Source organism: Lepisosteus platostomus, chromosome 13 (genome assembly GCF_059453375.1).
Source record: "Lepisosteus platostomus isolate fLepPlt1 chromosome 13, fLepPlt1.hap1, whole genome shotgun sequence".
In the NCBI taxonomy this organism is placed as follows: Eukaryota; Metazoa; Chordata; class Actinopteri; order Semionotiformes; family Lepisosteidae; genus Lepisosteus; species Lepisosteus platostomus.
In genome coordinates, this window is record NC_142623.1 from 44,405,174 (window position 1) to 44,432,831 (window position 27,658).

A 27,658-nucleotide genomic window follows, 5' to 3' on the forward strand; every position below is an offset into this window, starting at 1 on the left:
TGCGCCCTGGCACAGACCTGACATGCGGCCTCTGTCACACCTGTGCCAGCAGAGATCTATACCAGCTGCGGAGGCGGCGAACTTGCCTGCTCTGCGCTGAAACACAAGCGAAGCTGGCCCTGAGCTCGTAGGAGGTCATACATCTCCTTCCACACACTAAGGCAAAGTCACTTGAGCCGGTCTGTGAGGCAGACCTAACTTGGCCAGGGGTGCTGGAGCTCAAGCAGGCTGTCCTGCAGGGGAAACCTCTTCCTCACTGGGCTGTGCTGCATTTCTGACTCCTGCCTTGATCTTCCTCAGATTCAAACAGGGGCAGCAGCAGCGCAGTGAGTCAATTAATACCTTCTGATTCCAAATGTGCATTTCTTACACTGCAATGGACCAGGTGCGTAGCCCAACAAACTTGTCTGCAGGTAATGCAATTATGTAATAATCCTTCAACTGAAAAGAAAACTAGTTTTGAGGATTTAATAGATCCTCAAAATATGATCTCACATAACAAATGGTGCTGGCTTTGTGCTATGAAATACAAACTCAGTAAGTGACAAGGATTTCTGTTGCACAAACTGCAGCTGAAGGAACGCATGTATCCTCAGGTACGCAGGGTAAACTGAAAATCTCATCTATATTGTCCCTACTGCACGGTAAACGTAAGCTTTGATTACAAGTACTAAGGTTCAATCTGGCAGATTTTCAGCATTTGGTGTGTTTATCCTCTTAGCATCCCAGCAGATGAGCAGTCAGTGAGGCGGCACGCTGTGGACAGCAGCCAGCCGTGCGCAGAGGCTCCCTTTGAAATTGTGTCTTCTGTTTCCTTCCTACAGATGATCAGATTAAAACTCCATATTGACCAAAAGACTGAGCAGCACAGGCGAAATCCCTTCGCCCACCTCCCACCTCTGTGTTGTCTTGTCTTTCATGAACTAAAGGAAAACGATGCTGCTAGATTAGGGCTATGAGACAATTCAAGTGTTCTGGTTTAATACTATCGAGTCATAAAAATAAGAGTGGCGCAGTGGTGAGTGTTGCTACCTTGTGGTTCCGGAGCCCAGGATTCCACACCTGGGGTGCTGTCTGTGTGGAGTTTGCATGTTCCCCCCATGCTCATGCGGGTTTCCCCTGGGTGCTCTGGTTTCCTCCCACAGTCCAAACACAGACGGGTGGGGTGACTGGCCCTGGTGCAAGTCTGTGCCTGCCCTGTGATTGACTGGTGACCCTAACTTGGGTGAAGGCATGAGCAGATGGAGGGGTTTGGAAGACTATTGGTGCTGAGCTCTCTGTTCATTGGTTCATAGCGAATCATTATCAAATTATTTTCAATGAAAATGTTTTTTGCCAATGATTTTGTCCAGCAAATAAATACCTGAAAATATTTACATGAATACTTCACTTCCTTTCATTACAGATCAGTACATGTTGTTCAGTTCTTCTCATATTCCTGGTCAGTGAAGCTTTAGGAGCTGATCTCCGTTCTGCTGCCTTAACTTGTGTCATTATGTTTTCCTCCCAGAAATCTCAGAAGGACATAAGAAAGCTGAGGAAGAGCCCATCTAGTCCTCACAGGTTGCCAGCAGCTAGTCGATGAATTGAAACTGATGTTTTACTGCTTCTTCTGAAGACGTACGTCCACTGCGTAGGCTTTGCCAAAGCCTTGGTTAGAGAATCAAAACTGTGAATTGTATCAGCTCGTGTTGTAGTCTTCAGTTTTCAACACTTAAAAGATTCAGTCCCTTTGACCTGTCAGTGTACGACATCTCCTTCAGCCCTGTACAGCCTCTATAGGCTAATTCTAAAGCAGCAACATCTTTTTTCTTCATGGTGACCTGATTAAACACAATATTCTTAGTTAGCTTGCACTAGTGTATTATATACATTTAACATTATTCCCTTGGATTTAAATTCCACACTATTTTTATTATAGGACTATATCCTAACAAATCCATTTTATTGTGTTCCCCACAGTATCAAAAAAAATGAAACGGATGTGTCCAGGAGCAGCATCAAAGTCTTTTTCATAGGTATCTGATGCACATAATCAAACATTCATGCAACTCAACGTGGGCCCCTGTAAAATCCAGGTTTGCTACCTCATTTCTGAAAAGAAATGCACAACTACCAACCTGTTACCAACCTGTTACCAAACTGTTTGCAACGGATTTGCAGACCCTCAGTAACAGGAGTCTTTGGCTCCGTTGACTTCTTTTGATGTCAAACACCAAGATTAGTAGAATGTCCATATAAGAGAAGTTTAAATACTTTTATCCCTTTGTACAATTTTATTATCCTGTGGATGCTTGTGATTTCTTGAAATGCGACATGTTTTGAACACTCCGTAACCTTTTTTAATTAGCGCGCTTTAAGATGACATGTCTTGATAAAATAAAGTAAGAGTGAACAGTCAATGTGGAAGTCTTTAACTGTTCTTTTAAGCTCATTTTCATTTTTCATCACTGTGGTTTGATACGCGGAGGGCTGCACTGCTCCAGGGTCAAGTGAGTACATTCGTGCTACTAGCCAGTGCCTGACCGGCCCTGGAGACTGTGTCTGTGTGGATCAGCAGCAGAGGGACCCCTGTGAGCCTGTGGAAGCTGAGGAAGGAATTCATCAGGGCTCTGCACTCCTGACCGAGCCCTTGAGCAAGACACTTCGCTCACATGCCACCAGGGATGTGCCCAATCAGACAAATGGGTGCAAATGCACCTCCATTTGGATACAAGTGCCAGTCACATTAGTGAACGAGAGTCCTCCCGAAGACTTGCGGCGCAGCCCTCAAAGTCAGTCTCAAGAACAGTGATTCACCGTACAGCCATGCAGGAGAGGCTGCGTGCTGCTCACAGGCGTGTTTTCTAGGTTCCCTCCTAGCTGTGGTCTCAGACTTCGATGAGACTCTCTCAATGAGCACAGGAAGGCAGCTGCAATCCTGCATGTATCTGGAAAGAGAACAAACCAGTGTGTGTGCTGTACAATCTCCCACGCTGTCACCTGGAAATAACGCTTACTGGGGGCTTAGTGTAACCCACGACCACGATCATCTGATTCTGGGCTCTGCATTGTGTCTTGGCTTCATGGCTTCAGCCAGGGGCCATGTATCTGGGGAGATACTCTTCCCACACCGGACATTGTCACCACATTCGAACAAGGCCTGCAGAGGTACAAAGTTAAAAACTGCTCTGCTTCCCCATAACCCGATCTTCATGCTTCCCCTGTTACTGCTAGAACATTTCAGAGCTTGACAGGAATAATTTTAATTCCGCCTCTAAAAAGGCCTTATAACTAGAAGAGTTCAAAGGTCAAGTCGATCTTTCATCACTTTCCAGCTCATTTTCTCCGCAGTTGCAGTGCCACCTGCTGACACACAGGGGGCAATCAAAGATACTTTTAAATTGACTTGAAAGTGTCTTTACAAGTGTATTTCATCTGGTTCATCTGGAAGGGTAGCTTTCATGACACGTTCCAGCAGTAGATTTCGAGTGGCAGTAAAGCCTGATCTTGGATGAAATAATCGATTTGACAAGAAGGTAACAGTTACTGCATGGAAGTGAGATTTCAGTGTCATGAGCAGCTCAGAATCTTGAAATGATTTAATCCCAAATGCTCATGGAAACAGTCAGCAAAACTAACAAGCACTCAGCATGCCTGAAAATCCACTGATTCAATATACAGCACAGAACAAAGCAAACTGCAAACATTTAATATTCCAGTTTGTGAGAGAGTCCACTTTTCAGGAATTTGGTGACAGTGCTGAAAGTTAAACCACAATTATAGATGTGAGATCGTAAATAAATTCAACAGCATTCAGTGGCCATGTGCAGTGATCCACCAAGGTGATTTGCTAAACAAAAGGATTTGCTCACAACAAACAGAGGTTCATGCATGCAAACACATTATAAGACCCAGTAATTATTCACACTTTTATTCTGATTTGCCTTGACTTTTACTCTGTGTTTAACAAAACATAGAGTTAGATATCTTTATTTTCAGCAAAGTTATTTGAAAGAGTGATTTTGTTTCAGAGGTGCTCATAGTATAAGATGACTTCACACCCCAGGAGGGTTGAGACCTTGAAGCAGGAGTGTGGGCAGCCTGTCAGAGTGCTGGGCTGCCCCTTCTCTTGTTCAGGCTGTGCACAACAGGTGCATGGAGCTGGCCAGCAGACAGAGGATTGTATCCAGGCTGCGACTGCAGATCATTACACAGGCACATGTGAGCCAGAATTATAGCACATGTGTTACTACTATTCTTTACACTGAAGGTTTGTTAAATAAAAGCATTACACTGAGGTCACTTCCTCTGCTGTGTAAACACATGCACTCTCATAAGCAGTGGCACTGCTTACAAAGGTGCCACTTTTTTGTATCAAAACTGACTTCTGTCAGAGTGTTTATGAGGTGAGGTTGTTGTTTCTGAGAGTTATTCCTATGTATTGTGGCCATCTCCTGTCTGCGGAGTGTACATACTGATACAATAAATGAATCTCAGATTTGCGGAATAGGAAATATAACTTCTGCTGTTAAGACATCAGTATGGTAGCCGAAGACACTGAAGCAATGGACACCATCATTTAAAATATTAGCACTTCATGGGGTGAAGAATTTCAGGATAACTCTGAAATACTTAAACAAATTAGGACACAATCCTGCAATGGTTTTTGTATTTGAAGCTGGTAGAGAAGTGTCTCATTTATTTTGTTGCTTTTCCCAGAGTACAGGAACAATGACACTGTGCTGATGGAACTGAACCGTCTTATTCTCGAAGAGAGAAAACTACAAGGGATTCTGGTACAAGTTTCCAAAATCCTCAAAGGAACTGACAGAGCCAACCCAACAGATTTCTGTGAACAGTGAAACACGAACCAGAGAACACAAGTGGAAACTATGTGAAAGTGCATTTAAAACTGAGAACAGCAGGCACGATGGCTCATGTGAATATAGAAAACGTTGCCCAGCCATGAGGTGGAAGCTGATACCCAGGCTTCTTTCAAGAAACAGCTGAATGGGATCCTTGGATCAGTCAGCTACTCACTACCAAACGGGCTAGGCAGGTTCCTCTCGACTGAAGCTGTTCTTAAATTCTGAAGGTTTTTCTCCTTTCCCTTTGAGCTGTCTACTGCATCTACTGCCCTGAGACAGGAGCACAGCTGCCACAGGACTGTGCCTTTGCAGAGCTTCAGCACTGCCTTCATCACACTTACACACCCCCCTGCCTTCCTGCCTCTCCTCTGGGCCTCCTTTCCCCCCTGACTCTCCAGGCTGCCATCTCGTGTTTCATCTTGGCCTTAGATCGACACTTTTTAGATAAAAAGATTTAATACAGCTGGTGGCGTAATCTATAACATGAATAAATCAAAAACAATTAACAATTCCTGGCATTTAGACAGTGCTTTCAACCCAGAACTTCTATAGGAGAGTCCTTGTTTCATCTCCCCCCACATGTCAGCAGAGTGGGGGAGTGATTTTGCAATTTCTGGTCCTGGGAAAAGAGCGCCACCCACTGGTCCACCAGTACACTTATAGCTGCAGCCTGGTTTTCCTTAGAGGTACTTGCTGAAATTCTTAGATTTGTAGACTTGAATAGATCAGACTACAAAGTGATACAGTTGAAAGAATACATATTACAATATAAAATCTAATTGCTGATGTTATAGTATTAGACAGTAAATAAAGTGTCTCTTAAGTTCCTATTCTTCATTACATTATGTGTCCTTTCCATTTATTGATGTCTGAATAAGGAGCCAACTAATAAAATTATGAACAGAAGATATAGTAAGATGAAAAAGGCTAATATAAGATATTATATCATTAAACGTCTTTTATTTGCCAATTCTCCATTCCTTAATGTATCCTGTGGATTTATTGATGCCTGACGCAGCTCCTTTATTCACATGTGAGTGACCCAAGAAGCTCCTAAAAGCATGTTCACCTTAATGGTCACTTTTCAGAATTTAATAAGTATGTCAATATACCCTTTTACAACTTCATTTTGCAATCAGGCACTATTACATTTGAAAATCTCTGAAGTTTTCAAAGACTGAAACACATGAATTTAATTGCCATATTATTTTTATGGCATTCCCTGAAATGATTGCTGTTATTAGCCAGTTCTAGAGTTCTAAAAGCATGGAAAGAGAAGAATCACAGCCATCATCCCCAAACCAGACCAGTTTCCACTACGAACACAGACACTGACAGCTGGCATGAGTCGAGCCACTTGAGCAGCTTTGCTGCTGCAAAAAATCATTCTAGTCGGTGAAACCATTTAGTCAAGTAAATCATTAGTACGAACACTGGAGTGTTATTTTATGTGAGTGTTGGCGGTGTAACGTGAATCAGCAGAGCAGCTCTCTGTCTTTTTTGAGACAGCGTCTAACTCTAATGTAGCATCAAAACTGCATCAGGTGACGAGTGACCTCAGTTTCCAGGAAACAGTCATCCATGTGACCGAGATCCACTGACTGCCGACCTCCAAAAACACACAGACAGATATTTCAAAAACTAACATGAAAACATAAGAGACATGGAGGTAGACAAGATGGCTACAACAGATGAAAATATCTGTTTTATCAGGTTTTATATGTATCTGAATATTTCATGTGAAGTTTTGAAACACTTGCAAACCGTTTCTCAGTGTTTCGTTAAGGGTCAGTTGAGAAAGAAGAGGTTAGCAGCCAATGGCACTCTTTACAAAGCCAGGATGAGATCTTTGAACAGTTTACAAATCAGGAAAACAAATACGAAACTCATTACATAACAGTTTGATCCACTTCAGTTTTTTTCCAAGCTGCAGGCTCTGACATAAATCAGCACCAGGTGGAGGATAATTCAAGCCTGTTACCTTGCTTTGGGCAGAGGCAGACAAACAGAGTTACACTCATGTTAAATCTATTGCTCCTCTACTTCATCTGCTTCAGATTGCTCATGGGATCGATTAGCAGCTACCAACCAAAATGAGCAAAACGAGCAGAGTGACCTCCTCTCATTTATCCTCCTTCCAGCGCCCATGAGCGGAATCTGCTGGAGAGCGTGCAGCTTGTGTTTCTGGAACTGGAACAAACTGCCGGGCAATGGTAACATGCCAAAAACGAGCCACTTCACAGAAGAATAAACAGACCTCAAACACAAGGCCTGCTGCTTTTGATTTTTTTTGTTTAGTATCAGTTGATATCTACTGAAATACACAAAGCATGGAATTTGGCAAAAAGCACATACTGTGAGTACACCCCCTGTACTGCAAGCCTCCTCCACTCTGCTCAGCCCCCGATCCCTGCTGGCCCGTCTGAGTACTTCATTTACACCCCCAGCAAAATCCCAACAGCAACCTAGGGGAACGGACTGCTGCTAATACAAAGCGTTCCTTCTGGTTTTTGTAAGATATGTAGACTGTTCTGACTACAGACTCACACGTCTTTATCATGATGCTCCTCTTCTTGAGAGACATTGCATTTTCAAATGACCAAATCCAACCATGTCACTAGAATAAATCAGGGTGCTGGAAGGCTATGGAATCATGGCAATATTTCTATAATATATAAATAAAAAGTGCATTCTGAAAAAAATGTATTTTTATGTTTGAATCTTTGTCTAAGATTGTGATGTTCTTATATATAATTGATGATTCACAACAGATACTAAAACCAACTCGCTCGGATGTATTGAACGGCTCGCTGGGGCCCCTCTCTCCACCAGTACTGACTCCCCCTCTTGTGTTCAGGATCTGAATTCCTGCTCTGACCTCTGTGTCCACACATTCAAACAAATTCAGACACGGCAGGATGGTATATCTGAGCAATAAACCATTCTCATTTCTGTCAGTGTTACTTCTGACAAGCATAAACATTTAATCCTCGTGTTTGTTTCTGTGACAGAAACGTGCCAGAAGCTCTAGAAGCGGGGATGGGATCGCTGTGTCCAAGCAACCCATACACAAAGAGCACAGCACAGCGTGATGATGTAAGCACAGCTGGACATCAGCACAGCACGCATACAGGTAGACAGGAAAAGGAAGGTGAAAATCTTCCCCACATAGTCAAAGTCTCATCCGACAACCAATCCCAATCTCTGCAAGGCCGTGGATGAGGAGAGCTGTGTGGCTCCTACTATGGAGAGCACATCCACACAGGAAACCAACTCCACTGATGACCTGCCTTGCATTGAAAGAAGAATGACACAGCAGATATGACCAGTAATTATGCTGAAAAATATGCCACTTCCTGAAAAGTCGATCAGCTGCAAATCTGTGCTCCCTGGCAATAGCCCCCAGGAAGTCTGTCCCACAGTTGTCCAGGGCCCAATCACAAGAGGGCTTCATTCCTATTTATTCATTCCTGAAAGGTATGTAAACAGCCTGGACTGCCCAGGACCCAGGGCCAGCTTGGCAAGCACTGCTCTAGGAAAGCACAGCATGTCCCATGGTCTGCATGTCTGCAGGAGTCCCGGGGAGCAGCTGTGGTGGCCGGTGAGCCCGTGGAAGTGCTCCACTGCGCACCGCCATGGAGGAAGTCCAGAGCCAGTGCCAGGCTTGGCTCAGCAGCCATTGGGGGAACAGAAACCAGGCCACACGCAGTATTAGCCTGGCACCATCGCGTGTGCCTGGCGTGTTCCCTCTCCACTGGAGCTGCAGCTCAACTGGCCGCCCCAGGGAACTGACCCGTCCCCCTGCCCCCGCTGCCCCTGGGGTGCCGCGCGCGCAGACGCGGGTGGTGCGGAGTGGCCGGCGCTCTGCTCGAGCTCTCCGCCGGCGTGTGCCCCGCTGTGCCGCCCAGCGGACTCGGCCAGACACCAGAGAAGCGGAACTGAACCGAAGAACGTGAAATCTTCCGTTTATTACATGAAACAGAAAAGCGCTGGCAGGGCCATCTGTATTTATCATCATCATTATTATTATTTCTAAGATCAACAATCACGACTAACAGCGACGGCACGACAGCCATTGAAAGGCTATTGCTGGTGTTATTCCAGATGTACACAATGCATAGAGCCTCCCTCACCCCCCTCTCTCCCCCCTTTGCCCACCCACACATATGCACAGACATAAAATATGCCATTAAAAATGCATTTGGAATTGCGATAACGGGAATGTACTAAGCTGCAAACCCTGGGCTGTGTGCAATATGCTAATATGTAGCTTAACATCAGATAACTCCATTTTCCATTGAGTTAGTATTCAGTGGTCAGCAGACCCCATTACTTCAAATCGACCTTGATTCCAGAAACCTGTCCACCAAGTTGAAACATTTTACTGCCGTTCAATGTTTCCTTAAAAGAGAGTGACATAATACAGGGTGAGAATTTCTGTGCTCCACATACTGTGATATGGATATACTGTGTACACTTTCAAATGCTCAAGTAACCCAAAAACAACGTCTAATTCCCGGGCCAAGTGAAGAATAAACGTTAGAATTTACACCAATCAGATTTAAATTAACCCTGCAAATCCACTTTGTTTCGTTCCGTAACAGCCCGAGTCCACGCCGTCAGACAGGCGCTTCTCCGGTGTGGAGGTACTGTAATCGCGTTGACTCTCTAGGCTGTAAAAGCTCTTTAACCTCATTGCACCGAGACCACCGGGCAGCCCTAGTGCACTTCCGTGGCTTGGACCACCGGAGCACAAGCACGGCACTAGCGCACAGCTTGCATTGACTAAGCGGCGGGTGCGGGGTGAGACCCCCAACCTTTCACTGTCTGGTGCAGCTTTCTGACCCCTCAACACGAGCCGTTCTGCTCGTCAGCAACGGGCGAATACTGCGCCTCAGCGCCACAAAATCCACCCCACGGTGTTTCGTGCGAAATTTCAGCGTTCTCCTTCGACGTGCGCTCGGTGCCATTAGCAGGAAAGAAATGCCTCATCAAAACCAGGAGCGGAATGCGCGCCTCTCCTCCGGTGCCCAGCGCATTGCCGCGGCTCCCAGCCGGATAACTCACTGCCTGTCCGCTCCTCAAATCCTGCTGCATCACCGCCTAGCGCAGCCCCAGAGCGCTCGGGGATGGCCATTTGCTTCATTTAACTGCTGGACACAGACTGACGCCAACCGATCAAGTAAAACTGGAGCGTTTCTGAGACGCTGCTTATAAATAAAAAAAAAACGTCGCTCGTTCAATCGGTGGACCCCGTCCTGCCGTCCAAGGTTCTCTAGATAAAACGCAGCCCTAATATCTCAGCTTCGCTTTCCTGTGCGGGAGGGGTGAAATCACAGAAGAGAAACCCGTTTCTCCCCCCAAAACAGCGATGCCCAGGCAGGCAGCGGCAGGCGTGGAGGAAAACGACAGATGAGCGACAGCCGGGTGCGGGTACTTACATTTAACCACCCTGTCGGTGGTGTTTATGACCATGTCAACGTTGGACATCTTCATGAGCAGATGCTGTGTGGTGCAAAGTGTTTAATTCCTATTCGCAGCGAGGTCTGGCTGGGGAGGACGAGGTGGCTGCAGGAGCATCACTCGGGTGCGCGGCTCCGTGACTCTCCGCCTGGGATGTGCTGCTGCTACCCGGAGCGGGATGGATGCTGCCGCGTGCGGTGGGGAGGAGAGGAGAGGAGGGGGGGGGGGGGGTGGGTACGAGGAGATCCTCAGCCACTGCGCCACCCTGACATGGCGAAGGAAGGAACTCCCACGCAATCGCTTCCAGGGGCTGCCTCATACTGCCATCAGGTGGAGGCAAAGCCGGGGTTTCCCGAGCAACGCGCCATGTTTCCCGATTCCCTGCTGCTCGCGAGCGCTGCCCGTGCCTGCCCGTGCGGCGCGACGCGCGCCAGGTGCCAGGTGACAGCGGCCCCGATTGTTATTATTATTATTATTATCATTATTATTATTATTATTATTATTATTATTATTATTAGCAACAATTATCATGCGTGTGAGAGGTCGGAACAGTTGTATAGGCAGTAAAGTTTTTCATTTCTTATTTCTTCCACAGCGCATTCAGTGTGTGTTTATATACACTAAGGACCGAGTGAAGGTTTTTTTCATGCTGAAAGGAGAAGAAAAAAGTGTCGGCTGTGAAACCTTCTTCGGGGGTCATATATGAATACGTACTCGCAGGTCTGAAAAGATATCAGAGACGTCATATATCAAAATAAATAAATATCCAGTGCGCCCAGCTTTTACACAAGGCCATTTCACCGATTCAAAGAGGATCTTTCAATCAGCAACGGGGATCCTGAGCGGTTCCAACGCTCCTGAAGGGTCCTGCCCCCCTCCAACACAAAGACCTGAGAATCAGACCAGCTGACAGGCTGTCACGTCGGAAACAGATCAATCACAGGGCACCTGTGACGACGCACGTCTTAAAAGCAGGGTTTAAGCACTGATCCTTCCTCTGAAATAAAGTTATTTAGTAATTTATGAGCTCTGACAGATTTAAATCATTAATTTTTTTTTGTCAGAAATACGGCCGCTAATTTCCTTCAGCTCAAATTTGTTTTGCGTTATTTTTTCAGTTGTTATAATGAAGGGATTTTGTTCATTTATGTGGCTGGTACTTCTATGAAAATGATTTTCCCTTTGACCGCGGTGTTTGTATTGCTGAAGCCCAGTGAGGTACCTTGAACAAGACCAACACCCCGCCTCGACCCCGAGTCTACAGCCTTATGCTGTAGTTACAGGTCCAGATCCCCAACCACTACTCCCACATTCAACTAGTCAACAGATAGATTCAATACTGGCAATGAAGTGTCACAGTGAAAGTGCTGTTCTGTGTGAGAAAAACACAGTCCTGTGCGCAGAATGGACCTTTCCTACAGTGATGTCATCACAGCTTTCCCAGACTGGGGGCGTGGCCTCCTCTTTCACCCTCGTCATGGTGAACATTTCTATGACCAGCAGAGGCAGCAGAACGATCTCCCAAAGTCGAATCCTCTTCCGTGAGTGTTTGCATTTTTTTAAAAAAAACACTGTATCAATGTGGAAGACCGTGGAAAATAGTTCACAGGAGGGAAAAAAAATCTTAAACAGTAATTCAGTATTTAGATTAATAAGAGGCAAGGAGCCCGATGAGTTCACTGTATCGCTCTGTAGCATTGATTCACATTTGACTTTTATATTAAACATGCAGGGTTGCCCGGTGTTTAGGGGAGGGCATCGTGCTGCAGAAACAGCCCTCAAACTGTGTTTGATAATCAGCCTCTCTGGGATGACTTGTGTAGGCGATAATGCTTTTACAAGCCTGACATTTTGGCCACAGACCGAGCACAACCTCAGAGATGGTGCTTGACAAATGTGTTTTTTTGAGAGTCAATAAACATGAGATTTCCTGAGTTAAGTTGCAAAAGTATTGTTATAAATACATTTGATAATAATTTAGTGCCCTGAGGGTCAGGGGGTCAGGGTGTCAAGAGTTCAGGGCATCAGGGGTCCCTCTCCCTCCTCCCAGGGGCCACAGCACAGTGCGGGGGGTGTCCTTCCTGAACACGCCCTGTCTCTGCGCCCTGCTCGATGGCACTCTCAGAGGCAGCTGGGCGGCTGGCAGTGTGCAGTAGTTGCTGTGCTCTGGGATGGATCTGCTCTAGTTTAATAAGGTTGGTTCTCTTCTTCTTGTCAGCGTGGAAGTGTGGTTGAAACAAACCCGTCTGTGAGCAGGGACTGTGTTGTATGAAGACAAGTGGGAAAGGCGCAAGGCAAATCATTAGCACGAGATCATTAGAATGGCAACAAAAAGCCTTCAGTCAAAAACAGGACTTTCGGTTTGAAATGGACGTGCAGTTACTTTGAGGATGAAAGCTTGTAAACAACTCAGATCAATATATACGAACTCTAACGGTCACTATTTTGCTTGTAGATAAATCGAAGCTTTAAGTGAGAAAACCATTCTCTTTCCTCTCATTTCAATGTGTATCAGGTATCTTTCTGACCTCACTGTGCTTTGTTACTTGTCTGTTGTACCATCAACATGGCAGAGGCTTTCATGATATCACATATTAAGTACTGTATAATAGCTTTGGAAAATTGTAAAGCGCATATATATTTGTGTGCTATATACTGTACAAATATAAAATTATGAGGGTTTGAAGTAGCTGGGACTCACAGTGTTACTGAATGCCTAAATAATGTTTCTTCTCAGTTTTTCAGCTTAAAAAAAATGAAACTTAACCATTAAAATAAAACTTAATGGAACAGACAAAAGTTAAAGTCAAACCACAGTGCACACAGAATTGTTTTTCTGATATGGTTACAGATCAATGCCTGTTTGTTTCACACTGATGGACTCTGTTTCCTCACCAGTAACTGCTACAGATGTTGCTTTCCAGATGTTTGCTTGTACTGTCTTGGTTGTTTACAGCAATTAAATCCACCTTCCTCTTGGCCTGTTGTCCACCTTTCCTGTAATTTTAGCAAACTGCTTAACCCTCTCAAAGTCCACCCACTGTTCCTGTCTGTCTGTGGAATAAGGTCCAAAAGGTAAATCAAATCATTAAAATACAAAGAAAAGCAAAGCATCTACATTCAGAAAAAATACCAGATATTTTAAGCAGGTAGTTTTAAAGTCAGGAGCTCCCTCTGCTTTGCAAAATGAAATATGACTATGCTTTCAGTTTTGACTTTAATAAAGGAAATTCATTTCACACAGATACAGCCTGCCAAACACTGCGTGCATACCTGTTGTTATTCTCTCTCCAAATTAAAAGAGTCTCGCGGATCTGCTTTCATGCAATCACATTGCCTTGTGGCACTGCAGGTGCTGGTAACTGCAAGCTTTCAGTTCCCCTTATTCTTCCTATCAGAAGTACTCACACTAACAGAAACCACCAGAGCGTGGGCTTTCAGATGCTCTTCTGACTGAAGTGATACAACATCTATCATCTCTGAACATGACTAGAGTCCAGTGTGCTAGAAAAGGAAACCTGGCCGTTTCTTTCCAAGACCTTTGTCAGATCTATTCAAGTTTCCAGGGGTTGTCCAGAGCCAGCTGTAGGACTAAATAGACCCGTCCAACACCTGGGAATATCTAGCAGGACTCCTTTGGCAGGACAAACACAGGAATCCTGGACACATCCTGCCAGACTTGGTGCCGAAAGGATGTCTGATTTTTTTTGTGTGTGATGCTGAAACTGTCAGACTTTAGAAGTTGCACAAGATTTGCCACAAAGACGGTTCGACGAGACACCTGCTTAAAGGAAGTGAAGGCAAGAGCATGTGTTAAGATGGTTAGAAATGGCCAAATAGTAATTTGGTCCACAGGAAGTACCAATAGAGATATAGAACAGAGGGACAGAAAGCAAAATACTAATGGCTTGGAAAATTTAACATACAGTAGCTGATGCGGACAAGCTAAGCTATGTGTAACTGGAGACGTATCTTTCTGAAGTGAAGAAGTGGTGATTGCTATGAGTGAACTGGAATATGAGATTGTCCTACGGGTCTAAAGGAATGTGTGCAGAGAAACATCAGGATTCTCGTTTCTCTCCTCCTCTCTAGATGGAGTTCAGCAGCTGCAGTAAAGTGGGCATGGATTACCCTCTGAGTGAGGAGATAATGAATTACTTAGAACTTTCTCCAAACACAAGTAAGTGGATCAATACAAGGGGATGGCATTTCGCCTCTTCAAATGTATCTTTTCACTGTGATTAACAGAAATACATCCTGTCCTCCCATGTCACAGCTCCGAGCTGTACTGTGCGCTGTGCGACAGCATGTCCAGGGAGGAAGTCTGTTGGCAGCCTTCAAGTAAACAGCTGTTGTACTTTAGTTTCAGAAGATGAGAATTTCACACATTGAGTTTTTTCTGATTCTTGGTCAGTAAGATTCAATTTTGTGGCTGCATTATCCATGGCTTTCAGTGCATGAATATTTTACAGCGTGCAGTAGGCTGGTGGGTTAATTGGCTTCTGTGTGTGTGTGGCTGCCCTGCAGTGGACTGATGTACCCGGCTGAGGCTTGAGGCTCCGGGTCTGTGCAGCAGATACAGGATGGGAAGGGTGGCTTGGCGCTGTGCCTGTCACAGGGCACTTGTTTGTCATATCAGCTCACGTCCGCTTGATAAGAATTGACTGCAGGGAACATTAGAACAGGAATCTAATTGATACATTCATAGAGTTACTGTTAATGTCATCGGCAAATCCACGTTTCTCTCTGTTCATCTTGCCTATGAAGTCTTCTAGCTAACAGCTGCGACTATCCAGAGGTAATGACATCAGAGAGACAGCTCAGGAGAGAGAAAGCGCTGAGTCAGACTGGGGCTGCTTCTCCAGGAACGCCAGCAGCGTGTTCAGTGGGGGTCCTGGGGGTCTGTCAGTCAAGGGCCCCTGGATGAACTGCTGCCCACCAGCAGTGCGCCTGTGACCCTTCTTAACTGCTGACCAAGTATTTCTTCCTGTTCCTTTCAGCACACGAACCCTGCAAGCACATCAAAATTATAGAGCAGCCAAGACAGGTACAGTATGTGCTGCTCCCTACACACCAGCTGGAAGATTTCAGATTACCCAGGATCAAGCTCCCCGAGCAACAGTATTACATAATACTAGGCAACTAAAAACTTCTGGGGTTAAAAAAAATACCTTAATAACTTTCCTACACTACATGTATCAAAAAGCCGGTTTGTGGTGTATGGTAAATATGTTTTGGTACCCTTGTGTGGGCTCAGTTAACCCACTGATAGTGCTGTAGTAGCCTTTATTGCTACTGTACTGTAGTTTTGTTGTATTGATGCAGGCAACTAATTAATAAATAATTCTGATCCAAATGGATGTGCAGCTGCACAGTTCCTCTCCTATTGTACACTCGCAAACCAAAGCACACCCTCTCAGATCCAGTCTGCAGGTTTAAATGAAAAAGATGTTGTTAATTTGAGTTACTATGGGTGGAGGTAACCCATCCAGTTCTAGGGAATGATAGGATAGCTGGAAAGATAATAAATCACCTTCGTACAGGTTAATTATGCTGTACTGACAGCTGCAGGCCCAGGGAAGTTCATGCAGGAGAAAGTTTAGCTTAATCAAGCAGTAAAAAGACCACAAAGCCTGGCAGTCCTGGAGTTCAGATGGGTGGCAAAATTAATTGTTTTGCTAATATTTTGCTGTACTGGTCTTCAACTGTACTTACTAAAATAATGAACAGACGGCTAAACCAGGTTTATCGTGCAGTTCACAGTAAGTCTGCTTTTAGAAAATCTCACCGAAAGTCTGCTTTGCTGAGCTTCCCCATGGTCACCTTTCAGAGAGGGTTTCGTTTCCGGTACGGGTGTGAAGGCCCGACTCACGGAGGTGTGCAAGGAGCCTCCAGTGAGAAGAACAAGAAGACGTTCCCAGCAGTGGAGGTATTAATACATCTCCCCGTACACTGTGCTCTCACGCGACACAGAGTCACAGTACACTGCGCTCTCACACGACACAGAGTCACAGTACACTGCGCTCTCACACGACACAGAGTCACAGTACACTGTGCTCTCACGCGACACAGAGTCACAGTACACTGTGCTCTCACGCGACACAGAGTCACAGTACACTGCGCTCTCACACGACACAGAGTCACAGTACACTGTGCTCTCACACGACACAGAGTCACAGTACACTGTGCTCTCACACGACACAGAGTCACAGTACACTGCTCTCTCACACGACACAGAGTCACAGTACACTGTGCTCTCACACGACACAGAGTCACAGTACACTGCTCTCTCACACGACACAGAGTCACAGTACACTGCTCTCTCACACGACACAGAGTCACAGTACACTGTGCTCTCACATGACACAGAGTCACAGTACACTGCTCTCTTACACGACACAGTTACAGTACACTGCTCTCTCACACGACACAGAGTCACAGTACACTGCGCTCTCACACGACACAGAGTCACAGTACACTGTGCTCTCACACGACACAGAGTCACAGTACACTGCTCTCTCACACGACACAGAGTCACAGTACACTGTGCTCTCACACGACACAGAGTCACAGTACACTGCTCTCTCACACGACACAGAATCACAGTACACTGCTCTCTCACACGACACAGTTACAGTACACTGTGCTCTCACACGACACAGAGTCACAGTACACTGCTCTCTCACACGACACAGAGTCACAGTACACTGTGCTCTCACACGACACAGAGTCACAGTACACTGCTCTCTCACACGACACAGAATCACAGTACACTGCTCTCTCACACGACACAGTTACAGTACACTGTGCTCTCACACGACACAGAGTCACAGTACACTGCTCTCTTACACAACACAGTTACAGTACACTGTGCTCTCACATGACACAGAGTCACAGTACACTGCTCTCTTACACAACACAGTTACAGTACACTGTGCTCTCACGACACAGAGTCACAGTACACTGCTCTCTCACGCGACACAGAGTCACAGTACACTGTGCTCTCACACGACACAGTTACAGTACACTGTGCTCTCACGCGACACAGAGTCACAGTACACTGCTCTCTCACGCGACACAGAGTCACAGTACACTGTGCTCTCACACGACACAGTCACAGTACACTGTGCTCTCACATGACAGAGTCACAGTACACTGTGCTCTCACACGACACAGTTACAGTACACTGTGCTCTCACACGACACAGAGTCACAGTACACTGTGCTCTCACACGACACAGAGTCACAGTACACTGTGCTCTCACACGACACAGAGTCACAGTACACTGTGCTCTCACACGACACAGTCACAGTACACTGTGCTCTCACATGACAGAGTCACAGTACACTGTGCTCTCACACGACACAGTTACAGTACACTGTGCTCTCACACGACACAGAGTCACAGTACACTGTGCTCTCACACGACACAGAGTCACAGTACACTGCTCTCTCACACGACACAGAGTCACAGTACACTGCTCTCTCACACGACACAGAGTCACAGTACACTGTGCTCTCACACGACACAGAGTCACAGTACACTGTGCTCTCACACGACACAGTCACAGTACACTGTGCTCTCACATGACAGAGTCACAGTACACTGTGCTCTCACACGACACAGTTACAGTACACTGCTCTCTCACGCGACACAGAGTCACAGTACACTGTGCTCTCACACGACACAGTTACAGTACACTGTGCTCTCACACGACACAGAGTCACAGTACACTGCTCTCTCACACGACACAGTTACAGTACACTGTGCTCTCACACGACACAGTTACAGTACACTGTGCTCTCACACGACACAGAGTCACAGTACACTGCTCTCTCACACAACACAGTCACAGTACACTGTGCTCTCACATGACACAGAGTCACAGTACACTGTGCTCTCACGCGACACAGTTACAGTACACTGTGCTCTCACACGACACAGAGTCACAGTACACTGCTCTCTTACACAACACAGTTACAGTACACTGTGCTCTCACGACACAGAGTCACAGTACACTGCTCTCTCACGCGACACAGAGTCACAGTACACTGTGCTCTCACGCGACACAGAGTCACAGTACACTGTGCTCTCACGCGACACAGAGTCACAGTACACTGCTCTCTCACGCGACACAGAGTCACAGTACACTGTGCTCTCACGCGACACAGAGTCACAGTACACTGCTCTCTCACGCGACACAGAGTCACAGTACACTGTGCTCTCACACGACACAGTTACAGTACACTGTGCTCTCACACGACACAGAGTCACAGTACACTGTGCTCTCACACGACACAGTCACAGTACACTGTGCTCTCACATGACAGAGTCACAGTACACTGCTCTCTCACACGACACAGTTACAGTACACTGTGCTCTCACACGACACAGAGTCACAGTACACTGTGCTCTCACACGACACAGAGTCACAGTACACTGCTCTCTCACACGACACAGTTACAGTACACTGCTCTCTCACGCGACACAGAGTCACAGTACACTGTGCTCTCACACGACACAGTTACAGTACACTGTGCTCTCACACGACACAGAGTCACAGTACACTGCTCTCTCACACGACACAGAGTCACAGTACACTGCTCTCTCACACGACACAGAGTCACAGTACACTGCTCTCTCACACAACACAGTTACAGTACACTGTGCTCTCACACGACACAGAGTCACAGTACACTGTGCTCTCACGCGACACAGTCACAGTACACTGCGCTCTCACACGACACAGAGTCACAGTACACTGCGCTCTCACATGACAGTCACAGTACACTGCTCTCTCACGTGACACACAGTCACAGTACACTGCGCTCTCACACAACACAGAGTCACAGTACACTGCTCTCTCACATGACACTGAGTCACAGTACACTGTGCTCTCACATGACACACAGTACAAAGCGCTCTCACACAACACAGTCATAGTACACTCCTCTCTCACATGACAGTCACAGTACACTGCTCTCTCACACGACACAGAGTCAGACAGTACACTGCTCTCTCACGCGACACAGAGACACAGTACACTGTGCTCTCACACGACACATGTAGAGTGTATCTTACATGGTTGTATTAGGTAGAGGGACATAATTGTGCTCAAGAAGACGGCACCACAGTCTAGTTACTGGAAAGGCTTACGTGTCCTGTAAGCATTAGCTGTTTCCACTAAACCATATAAGAGCAAGAAAATGTCTGTCTTTAAATGTAAGGTATCCATTAATATGTCTAGTTCAGATTATTACATTTTTAGAAAAAAAAATCTGCAAAACCCTATAATTAGAATATTATCTGTGGGGAATAATATTTTTCTAAAAAAGAGAAAAAATTGTGGACCCTACACATGAGACAATTAATCCTCATTGCACATTCATTTAGATACAGAATCAGTTGAAATAAGCGAAACAGAAAGAAACTGTAAAACTGTAAAATGAATGGATGGGACAGGGATCTCCAGACACAGTTGTTCTGCTCAGAAGCAGGCAGCCAGCCGCCACGTGTGACAGACGAGCATCTGGAGAGCTCAAGTCACAGAGTGGAACTGCAGGCTTGTGACTACATGTCAGCCAGCCAGCCTGCTGTAAACGATGGGCTGATATGAAATGCTGACAACTTTGCAAGTTCTTTCCTTGTACACCTGCTGGCCACTTCGAAGTTCTTACAGCGGATGTGTCTTCTCTGCTGCCCTGCCGTTTCCAGAACTCGTTAACAATATGGAAACGTGCTGCTTGCACCTGGACCCAGAGACCTCCTACTGCGAGCAACTGCACTCGTCATCCGGAGCCTGATAGTCTGTCTCCGACGTGGGGTCTCTCGTGTTAACGCACGGTCGCTGTTTCTAGTAGAAATCCTCACCCTGTTTCTGGCTTCTTGTTGCACAGAAACATCACGTGTTTGTAAGCTGCGGGTGTCGTGACTGAGGCATCAGAAAAACTCACACAAACTCTGGCATCACCTGTCAGCACAGTTGATCAAGGGATATTTCCTCAAAGGGGTGTTCACGTTGTTCACTTTTAGATCTGCAACTACACTGGACCGGCGAGGGTGGTTGTCCAGTGCGTGACTGTGGACGACCCCCCCCTCCTGCACGTGCACAGCCTGGTCGGCAAGCAGTGTGAGAACGGGATGTGTGTCGTGGGCGTCAGCGGCCCCGACATGACCGTCAGGTAGGGAGCTCGCGGGCCTCGTGGGCACCGGCACCCTTGCAGCAGCTGCAGCCAGGGTTTCCTCAAACAGAAGGGGACCTGCTGGCCACTTGTGGAGTGAGCAGAGAGAGCAACCGGCCCCTCGCAAACCAGGGGCGGCCGTTCAGCTCCTCGAGCCCGTCTGGTTAGCAGAGCCATAAGGATCCACAAAACCCACTGAAGTGTCTCTTAAAGCGCCCCGTGGAGACAGGTTTGCCCATAGCAGGCGGGGCTGGTGGACAGGGCAGCCTGGGCAGAAGCTGTCTGGCCTCACACTGGGAGCACAGAAGGACAGACAGGGGCAGTAGCTGAGTAGCTGAGCAAACACTGCTGAAGCTGCAGATTCCCCAGCTCCAGCGTCTCAGCTCCATGTCAGGTGCTGAAATGACGCTATAATCTGAGCTCAAAAGGCCGGCAGTGCCTCTCTAACCCAAGCCTTCCTTAACACGTCTTGCTGACAACAGCACCCTGATGTCTATGCCTACTTCTGGAATTCCTGACCTTGTGTCAGAACAATACAAGCTGTTCAACATCTGGTAAAGTTCTTAAGATATCTTTACGAATATCAGCAGCAGCAACAGTCCACATGTGAACATTCTCACCTTCCCCCAGTATGTGTGCCTTTAACAATCATCACATCACGTGTGAAATGGTTGCAAAAGAACAGCGACAGCGCGAGCCCGCGAGGTTATTATTGCTGCTGCTTCCTTTTTTCAGTTTTCCCAACCTGGGAATCCTGCACGTCCCGAGGAGGAGTGTTGTGGACATTCTGGAGGAGCGCCTGGTGCAGGGCTGGCGAAGGGAACACTGCAAGGAGCTCCAGCACAGGGATCCCACGGGTGAGGACCAGCGCAGGCGCTCGCCTGACCACGCCGCCCTCTGGTGGTGCCGAGGGCTCAGTGCAGCACCGGCGCTGCCAGCATGAGCAGAGAGCTTGTCCATTAGAAGATTACAGATGCAATCGGAGGCGTGAAGTGAAAGCAAACTTCAGTTTTTTTCTGGCATTTTACCCTTTTACAGGTGATCCGATTTCAGGTGATCCTGTGAAGCAGACCTCGTGTAGGTAAACCCTGTTCTTGTGCAGAGACAGAACACACAACCTTAAGCAAACGCCGCAGGGCTGTTGGGACTGGCGCTGCGGACGCGGCCTGATGCCCCCTGCCCTCTCTGCCGCGTGTTTCAGACAGGGAGCGCGACCGTCTGCACAGGGCGGCACAGCAGTGCGCCAGAGCCCTGGACCTCACGGTGGTGCGCCTGATGTTCACCGTCTACCTGCCGGACAACAACGGGAACTTCGTGCAGGCGCTGCAGCCGGCCGTGTCGGGCCCGATCTACGACAGCAGTAAGGAAGCCTCTCCCGCCGTCTCTCTCTCTCTCCCGCCGTCTCTCTCTCTCTCCTGCCGTCTCTCTCTCTCTCCTGCCCTGGCTGGCTAGCCTCCGCCCACCTGAGCAGCTCGCTGTGATGCTGTGATGGGCCAGGAGCTCCAATTCCGGGCTCTGGCGGTCGGGACTGCCCTCGTGCAGGGAACTGGAGAGGGACTCGGACTCGGTGCTACCCCCGGGGGTGTCTGGGCATCACGGACTGTTTTACTTTTCTCTGTAGAAATCAGTCCCTGCATGCCCACGCTAGCTGATACCAGTTTGTCCTCATCTTGCCTAAGGGTGTGACATCAAATCACTACCACAGCGTTTTGAGCTGCTGGCATTACTGCTAATTCCCTGGAAACTTCACAGGAGTGTTATAATGACCTGTTGGCCTCCTCTAATAATACAAGAGACTTCTGTAATCACTGTGCTGCAGGAAGAATTTAAATAGAGCAGACATTGCCTCTCGTCTTGAAAAGGTCACACTCAAAAACCCTGTACCTGGTAGTCATTACCAGTGGTATCCATAACCAGAGATCTCATACGTTAAACTGCAAATCCTTTCCCAATTCCAAGTGGGAAAAATAGGACAGAAAGTGATGAAGTGATGAAGGTGTAATTGTGACCCAGAGAAATTAAGTCAACACCACCTCTTTTAATTCAAGACATTGTTTTCTTGTTTGTTTGACCAAAGAGGCTCCTAATGCATCCAGTCTGAAGATCGTACGAATGGACAGGACCTCCGGCTCAGCAGCAGGGGGTGAAGAAGTCTTTCTGCTCTGTGACAAAGTCCAGAAAGGTAACGCCTATCTTCTGAGACGAGCAGCACACACATTTGAAAGCCATTATTTATTGTGTTGGTAACCAGGCAGTGTAACAGCAGGACTGAAGTCTCTGAAGCAGCCCCAACCGTGCAGCACTGCATCACACTGGTGCCACACGTAAGGACGTGTGCTGAAAGCACCAGTTTACTCGGGCAGAACTGATTAACTGTATCTGACACATCTGCCTTCTGAGCACAACAGGCACACTCACTGACATCCGCTTGCCCTCAGAGGAGGTTCCATACTTTCTGATTTTAAGACGTTGTTTTTCCTGCCACAGTTTGTTTCTCTCAGTCTAGAGGTAACTGTAGTTCACAACAGACAGCCATGGGGCAAGTGTTGGTTTCATTTTTTTAAAGTGCAGCCATAACAATGAAATCCAGTGTTACAGTGTCAAAGTAGAGTATTATTACACTTTGTGAAACACATGCTGTTTCACTATTTAAGCCGTTCCACAGATTCTTCCATACTTTTATACATTAGTAAACACTTAACAGACATAAAAGTTTGTGGAAAGCAGATGGTAATAATAACAGTGATTTATGTCACAGTCTTTAACAATGATGACACCAGACATTTTGAGAAATTCTCTTCCCAGTAAATGATGGAGGACCTTGGTGTCTTCAGGGCGCTGACCACATCCTCCAGGAAATTCTTAAACACAACTGAAGGTGCATTCAACCCTTGGCATAGCGACATTTCTCAACCTTGGCCTTTGCTCCACTGTTTTATTTCCAAATGATCTCTCAGCCACTTGAATGAACCCTTGATCTGATTCAACAGTTTGCATAGTTAGGCCTTTTTAGTTCTCACGGAGAAGGACATTTCAACAACAAATGTTTTATGAGTGACTATGGAATCACCAACTTTATTGGACTTGAAAATTTTGGTTTAGGAAACTAAACGGTTTGAGACACTAAGTAAGGTCTTGGTCTCGGGCACTGCGGTCTTCACAGACCAGGCTGACGTCCCGAGCTCAGACACGCTGTTTCCTCAGATGACATTCAGGTGCGGTTCTACCAGGAGAACGACGATGGGACCTGCTGGGAAGCCTTTGGAAAGTTTGGCCCTACAGACGTGCATAGGCAGGTAAAACGCTTCAAACAGACTTGGCCTGGGCAAACGTTGCCAGGCCCTTTTCCCTGTAATCTGCATCACTGGGCAATATAACTACCACCCCCTCTGTACCCCAACGGCTACTGAAGTGTGACCAGTATGTTTCTAGATATCAGAATGACGTGAAAAAGCACTAAGGCATTGGTCACAGGTTCATACTGGTGTTCAAAGAGACTAAAGGCAGAAAGATCAATTCCCAACTCAGAGAAGCCCATCTCGCACGGAGTGTCAACTGCCCGAGCAGCATAATTCAACTTATTAAGGCTCCTGGGGTATCAGCCAGGAGGTGAAAGCCACATTCCCCCAGAGCAGGACCACCTCTGGCTCTGAGATATTTGCCCTGGTTTTTCAGAGTAAAAACCCCTTTTTGCTGGCTGATTAGCGCTGTGTTCCGCTAGCCCTGGAGCAGGATCTCTGTGGCCCGTCCGCTGCTCAGAGGCTGGGGAGCACAGCTCACGTAACTGACAGCTCCTTCACTACAGGAGTCAAGTCTTTATCCCCAAGTATGCATGGATCTGAGTTGAAAGCTAATGGTTTCACTTAGCACTGTCGAAGGTTCCTGTAAACGCTCCCAATAGTCTTAACACGTTAGCAACCTTTGCAGTTATTGTTTTTTCTAAGCCTTGTGTGTAATGAAAGCACAGCTCACCAACTAGTGATTTCCAGCTCGGCTGGCTTGGGGGTGGCAGCTCTCAGCTCAGACTGCCTTTTACTTTGCTGCAGATCATTGAAAAAGCAGTTAGAAAATTGGAGGATGGATGAATCTTTTACTGGCTTTCCATTTTCTACGACAAATCCAATATTATAGACTACTCATTCTTACTCTTCCTCTGACTTTTACAGACACAGATTTGTAACATTCCAAAAAATACCTCTTTGGCTTTGACTGTGGTACACACACTTGGCAGATCCAAATCCCTGCCAATAGATGCAAACTATGACAATCTGTGAGGTGTGATCAATTAAGTTCGAGTAAGATCCATTAATGAAGAGAGACATGACCCAAACCCCTCCTGCAGTTAAGACAGACAGGAAGATCAAACTAATCTGATCAGGGTTCAACTGGGGTCTGTGTCGGCTTGCTCATGCTGCAAAGACACACATGAGGGTGGCATCGTGACTGAGCACAGCCAAGGACCCAGGGTTGCTTCTTCTGAAAACCAGCGGGGCCACACTGCTGTCTGCAAGGCTCTTCTTGAACGTGCATTTCAAAGACCTGCTACTGTCCTTCACCACCATATGCACTGTGTTTTATAGGCCTCTCATGTTTTCTCTTTTCAGTATGCTATTGTTTTCAAAACGCCCAGGTACTTCGACCCTTACATCACCCAGCCAACCTCTGTGTTTGTGCACCTGCGCCGGAGATCCGATGGAGAAACCAGTGAGGCCAAACCTTTCATTTACTTCCCGCAGAAGACAGGTGAGCGCCCCCTGCTGCTCCCTGGCGGTACAGCACACGGGGCGACGCAGCTCCTGCTCCTTGACAAGCCCTGGTCTGTAAACCTGCCCTGTGAGCAGCTCGTGCCCTGTGTAAGAGCTGTAAGAGCACAACACTCCCTGGGAGAATAAGAGGATCTCTGTGCCAGCTATACCATCTCTCTGTTCTGATGACATGACTGGAGAATTTGATGTTGAAATCTGAAATATAACAGACAAAACTCTTCTGCTGAAAGGAGAGCACTGTATGAATCATGGACGGCAAGTTTTATAGCCAACTGGACACTGATTTCTGAGTGCCGTTACCATGACTGAGTGCAGGTCTCTTGCTGCATGCAGTTCTGGTAACTGAAAGACCTGAAACCTGCCACCTGCACCATCATCAGGCTTGCGTCTGCAATGTCTCTACAGGCAAGGAGCGATCCCATCGCAAGAGAAAGAATCCTGACACAGCAGAGCACGACCGGTCCAGAGTCAGCAATGGACACCTGCAAGGTCAGTGGCTCTCTGTGGATATGTGCTGAGACAAGGGACAGGGGTTCAACATTATCTGTTATTATTAATGTTGTTTATTTGAATGTAAAATCAACCTCAAAGGTGTTCATATTCTTAGGTCTCAGGAGCCACAAGAGGAATCAACAATACTCTTTAGCCCATGGAGCTAAACAGCAGGTCATTAAAGACAATCTGAAATCATCATTAGCGCCCAAGCGAAGGGTAAATTGTATTCATTCTCAAGCTCTCTTCTTCCGTGTCACTTGTCTATATGTCACAGGCTACTACTGCAGCATCCCTGACTTCACCTACACACCCGCGGTAACCGGAGATTAAACCTGGAAAGGTAAGATTCCCCGACAGCTCAAGCAAACCGCTCTAGGCTGTGGCGACAGGGACCTCTGTGGTGTGTGGTGTGTGCTTGGGCACATTCGAGTGCTGCAGTGGTATAACAAGCTCCTCGGAGAGTTTGGTGAACTTGCTGATAGAGTCCTGTGGCTGTTTTGGCCTGAGGTTTTTCCGGAGCTCCTCACTACAAGACTGAATAAGTTTCCGTATGTGTGACTCACAGGAAGCCGTGACTGGTGCCAGTAGGGCAGGGTGGAAAGGCCAGTGGCTGCTGACGTGGAGGATCTTTCGAGACACCTATGGATCTTTAATCAGAAGCATCGACAGAGGCCCCACACTTACTTACTCAGAGATAGTTTGTCCTGTTTCTGAGTAGCTCTGCACACTCATTAAAGTGAGTGAACGTGTTTTCTTCCCAATGGCTCACCTCTGCCAACAGCCTTGTGGTTCCTGGGTTCCAGCCTGGGGTTCCTTCAGTGCATTTTCACATCGTCCACGTGGGTTGACGCCATGTGTGCTGGTTTCCTCGCGCTGTGAAAACACATGCTGCCCAGGCTAGCAACATCCCTAAATACACGTGTGCCCTACAGCCCACCTGCTTGTCCCACCCTGAGCAGCAGGATGTGCCCAACCTGCTACCCTTTAGGGATAAACCCGGTACTGTAAATGGATGGAGCATATTTGTGAGGTTGATATACATTTATATATATGTATTAGCACATATGAATGAAAAATAACGCAGGGCTTATCTGCAATCTTACAATCTCAGTGTCAATAAAGACTCATCTTCTGTGACAGCAGACTGATCGTCGTCCTCCTGCAGCCTGAGTGTGAGGAGCACACAGTGTGTGAACATGAGTCCACCTCAAGATACAGAATCACAGGATGCGACTCTCAGTTAATTCGATACCCAGCAGCCACTGGTCTGATCGGCACCAGGCCTCTGAGCCCAACATGCTGGGCTGCGGTCTCACACGTTACCCCCTTTTCCAGGAGGGTCCACTGGTTGTGCTGGACCTGCCTTCCCCCGCGTCCACCACAGCAGTTTCGGATCTAACCAGCTTCCTGACATCGGGATGGACGTCCGGATGGACAGGACTCTGCTGTTAGTGCCCCAGAATCACACGCCGCCTGTCCTTCCCATTTCTCCTTTCATGTTTCTTCCTGTTTGGATCATTCCTGGTTTTCAGTTGCATGTTGGGAATGTCTAATAAAGGGCCAGAGACAGTCTCTCTGCTTGCACAGAGTGTATTATTATTCATGGTGATACTTGCTTGTAGAAGGTATAGTGGTGTTCAGGTTTCTCCGGTGACTGTGAACACAGCTGGGGGTCCCATGTGTGCGGAACATCAGTGAGTCTCCAGCTATCAGAACCCAACTAGCTTGTTTCCACAATGAGCGCGGCGCCCGTCTCTCCGAATGACACAGAACCCGCCTTTAAATCCAGCAGATCTCCTCGTGGGGCTCGGCCCATGAGGTTCTCCTCTCGGTGTTTCCTTATCTGTGACTGCTCAGTGTGGGAGCCGGCGTAGAACAGGACTGAGATTGTTCTAGAAGTCTG

The 27,658-nt window shown here is 47.0% G+C and overlaps 2 protein-coding genes and 1 long non-coding RNA gene across 7 annotated transcripts in view; 1 reads left to right on the forward strand and 2 right to left on the reverse strand.

Moving 5' to 3' along the window:
- LOC148650755 (protein phosphatase 3 catalytic subunit alpha-like) overlaps positions 1-10,589 on the reverse strand; it is a 102,702-nt gene extending 92,113 nt beyond the window's left edge. Inside the window, exon 1 of one of the 2 annotated variants that reach the window (XM_088604880.1) lies at positions 10,292-10,589. In XM_088604880.1, the coding sequence (XP_088461006.1) occupies positions 10,292-10,346 (55 nt within the window). In that variant the 5' untranslated portion in view covers positions 10,347-10,589. Of the gene's footprint in view, positions 1-9,917; positions 10,134-10,291 lie in introns of those variants that run through there. The other variant, XM_088604879.1, reaches the window with a different exon arrangement.
- A 1,120-nt stretch (positions 10,590-11,709) lies between these two features.
- LOC148650756 (nuclear factor NF-kappa-B p105 subunit-like) lies at positions 11,710-27,327 on the forward strand. 4 transcript variants are annotated; one of them, XM_088604893.1, is made up of 13 exons: positions 11,710-11,854; positions 14,406-14,493; positions 15,314-15,360; positions 16,144-16,242; positions 20,346-20,494; positions 21,230-21,351; positions 21,696-21,854; positions 22,572-22,676; positions 23,699-23,790; positions 25,099-25,237; positions 25,666-25,749; positions 26,030-26,095; positions 27,091-27,327. In XM_088604893.1, the coding sequence occupies exons 2-12, from the start codon at positions 14,406-14,408 to the stop codon at positions 26,083-26,085; spliced, it is 1,140 nt and encodes a 379-aa protein (XP_088461019.1). In that variant the 5' UTR covers positions 11,710-11,854; the 3' UTR covers positions 26,086-26,095; positions 27,091-27,327. The 4 variants fall into 4 exon arrangements, with proteins under 4 accessions (XP_088461019.1, XP_088461018.1, XP_088461015.1 ...); XM_088604892.1 differs by lacking the exon at positions 11,710-11,854 and adding an exon at positions 12,365-12,508; XM_088604889.1 differs by lacking the exon at positions 11,710-11,854 and adding an exon at positions 13,976-14,113.
- LOC148650757 (uncharacterized) lies at positions 13,517-27,095 on the reverse strand. The gene is made up of 2 exons (XR_015926219.1): positions 26,525-27,095; positions 13,517-15,323 (listed from the first exon to the last, which is right to left on the reverse strand). It is a non-coding gene; the product is annotated as an uncharacterized LOC148650757 (long non-coding RNA).
- Positions 27,328-27,658: the final 331 nt, after the last annotated feature.

Excerpts from the sequence above, each read along its gene's own strand:
- LOC148650756 (XM_088604889.1), top strand. The coding sequence starts at position 14,030 with ATGCTGAAACTGTCAGACTTTAGAAGTTGCACAAGATTTGCCACAAAG. Across the intron at positions 14,114-14,405 it reads CCTGCTTAAAGGAAGTGAAG|ATGGAGTTCAGCAGCTGCAG; the intron begins GCAAGAGCATGT and ends CCTCCTCTCTAG. Across the intron at positions 25,750-26,029 it reads CAGCAATGGACACCTGCAAG|GCTACTACTGCAGCATCCCT; the intron begins GTCAGTGGCTCT and ends TATATGTCACAG.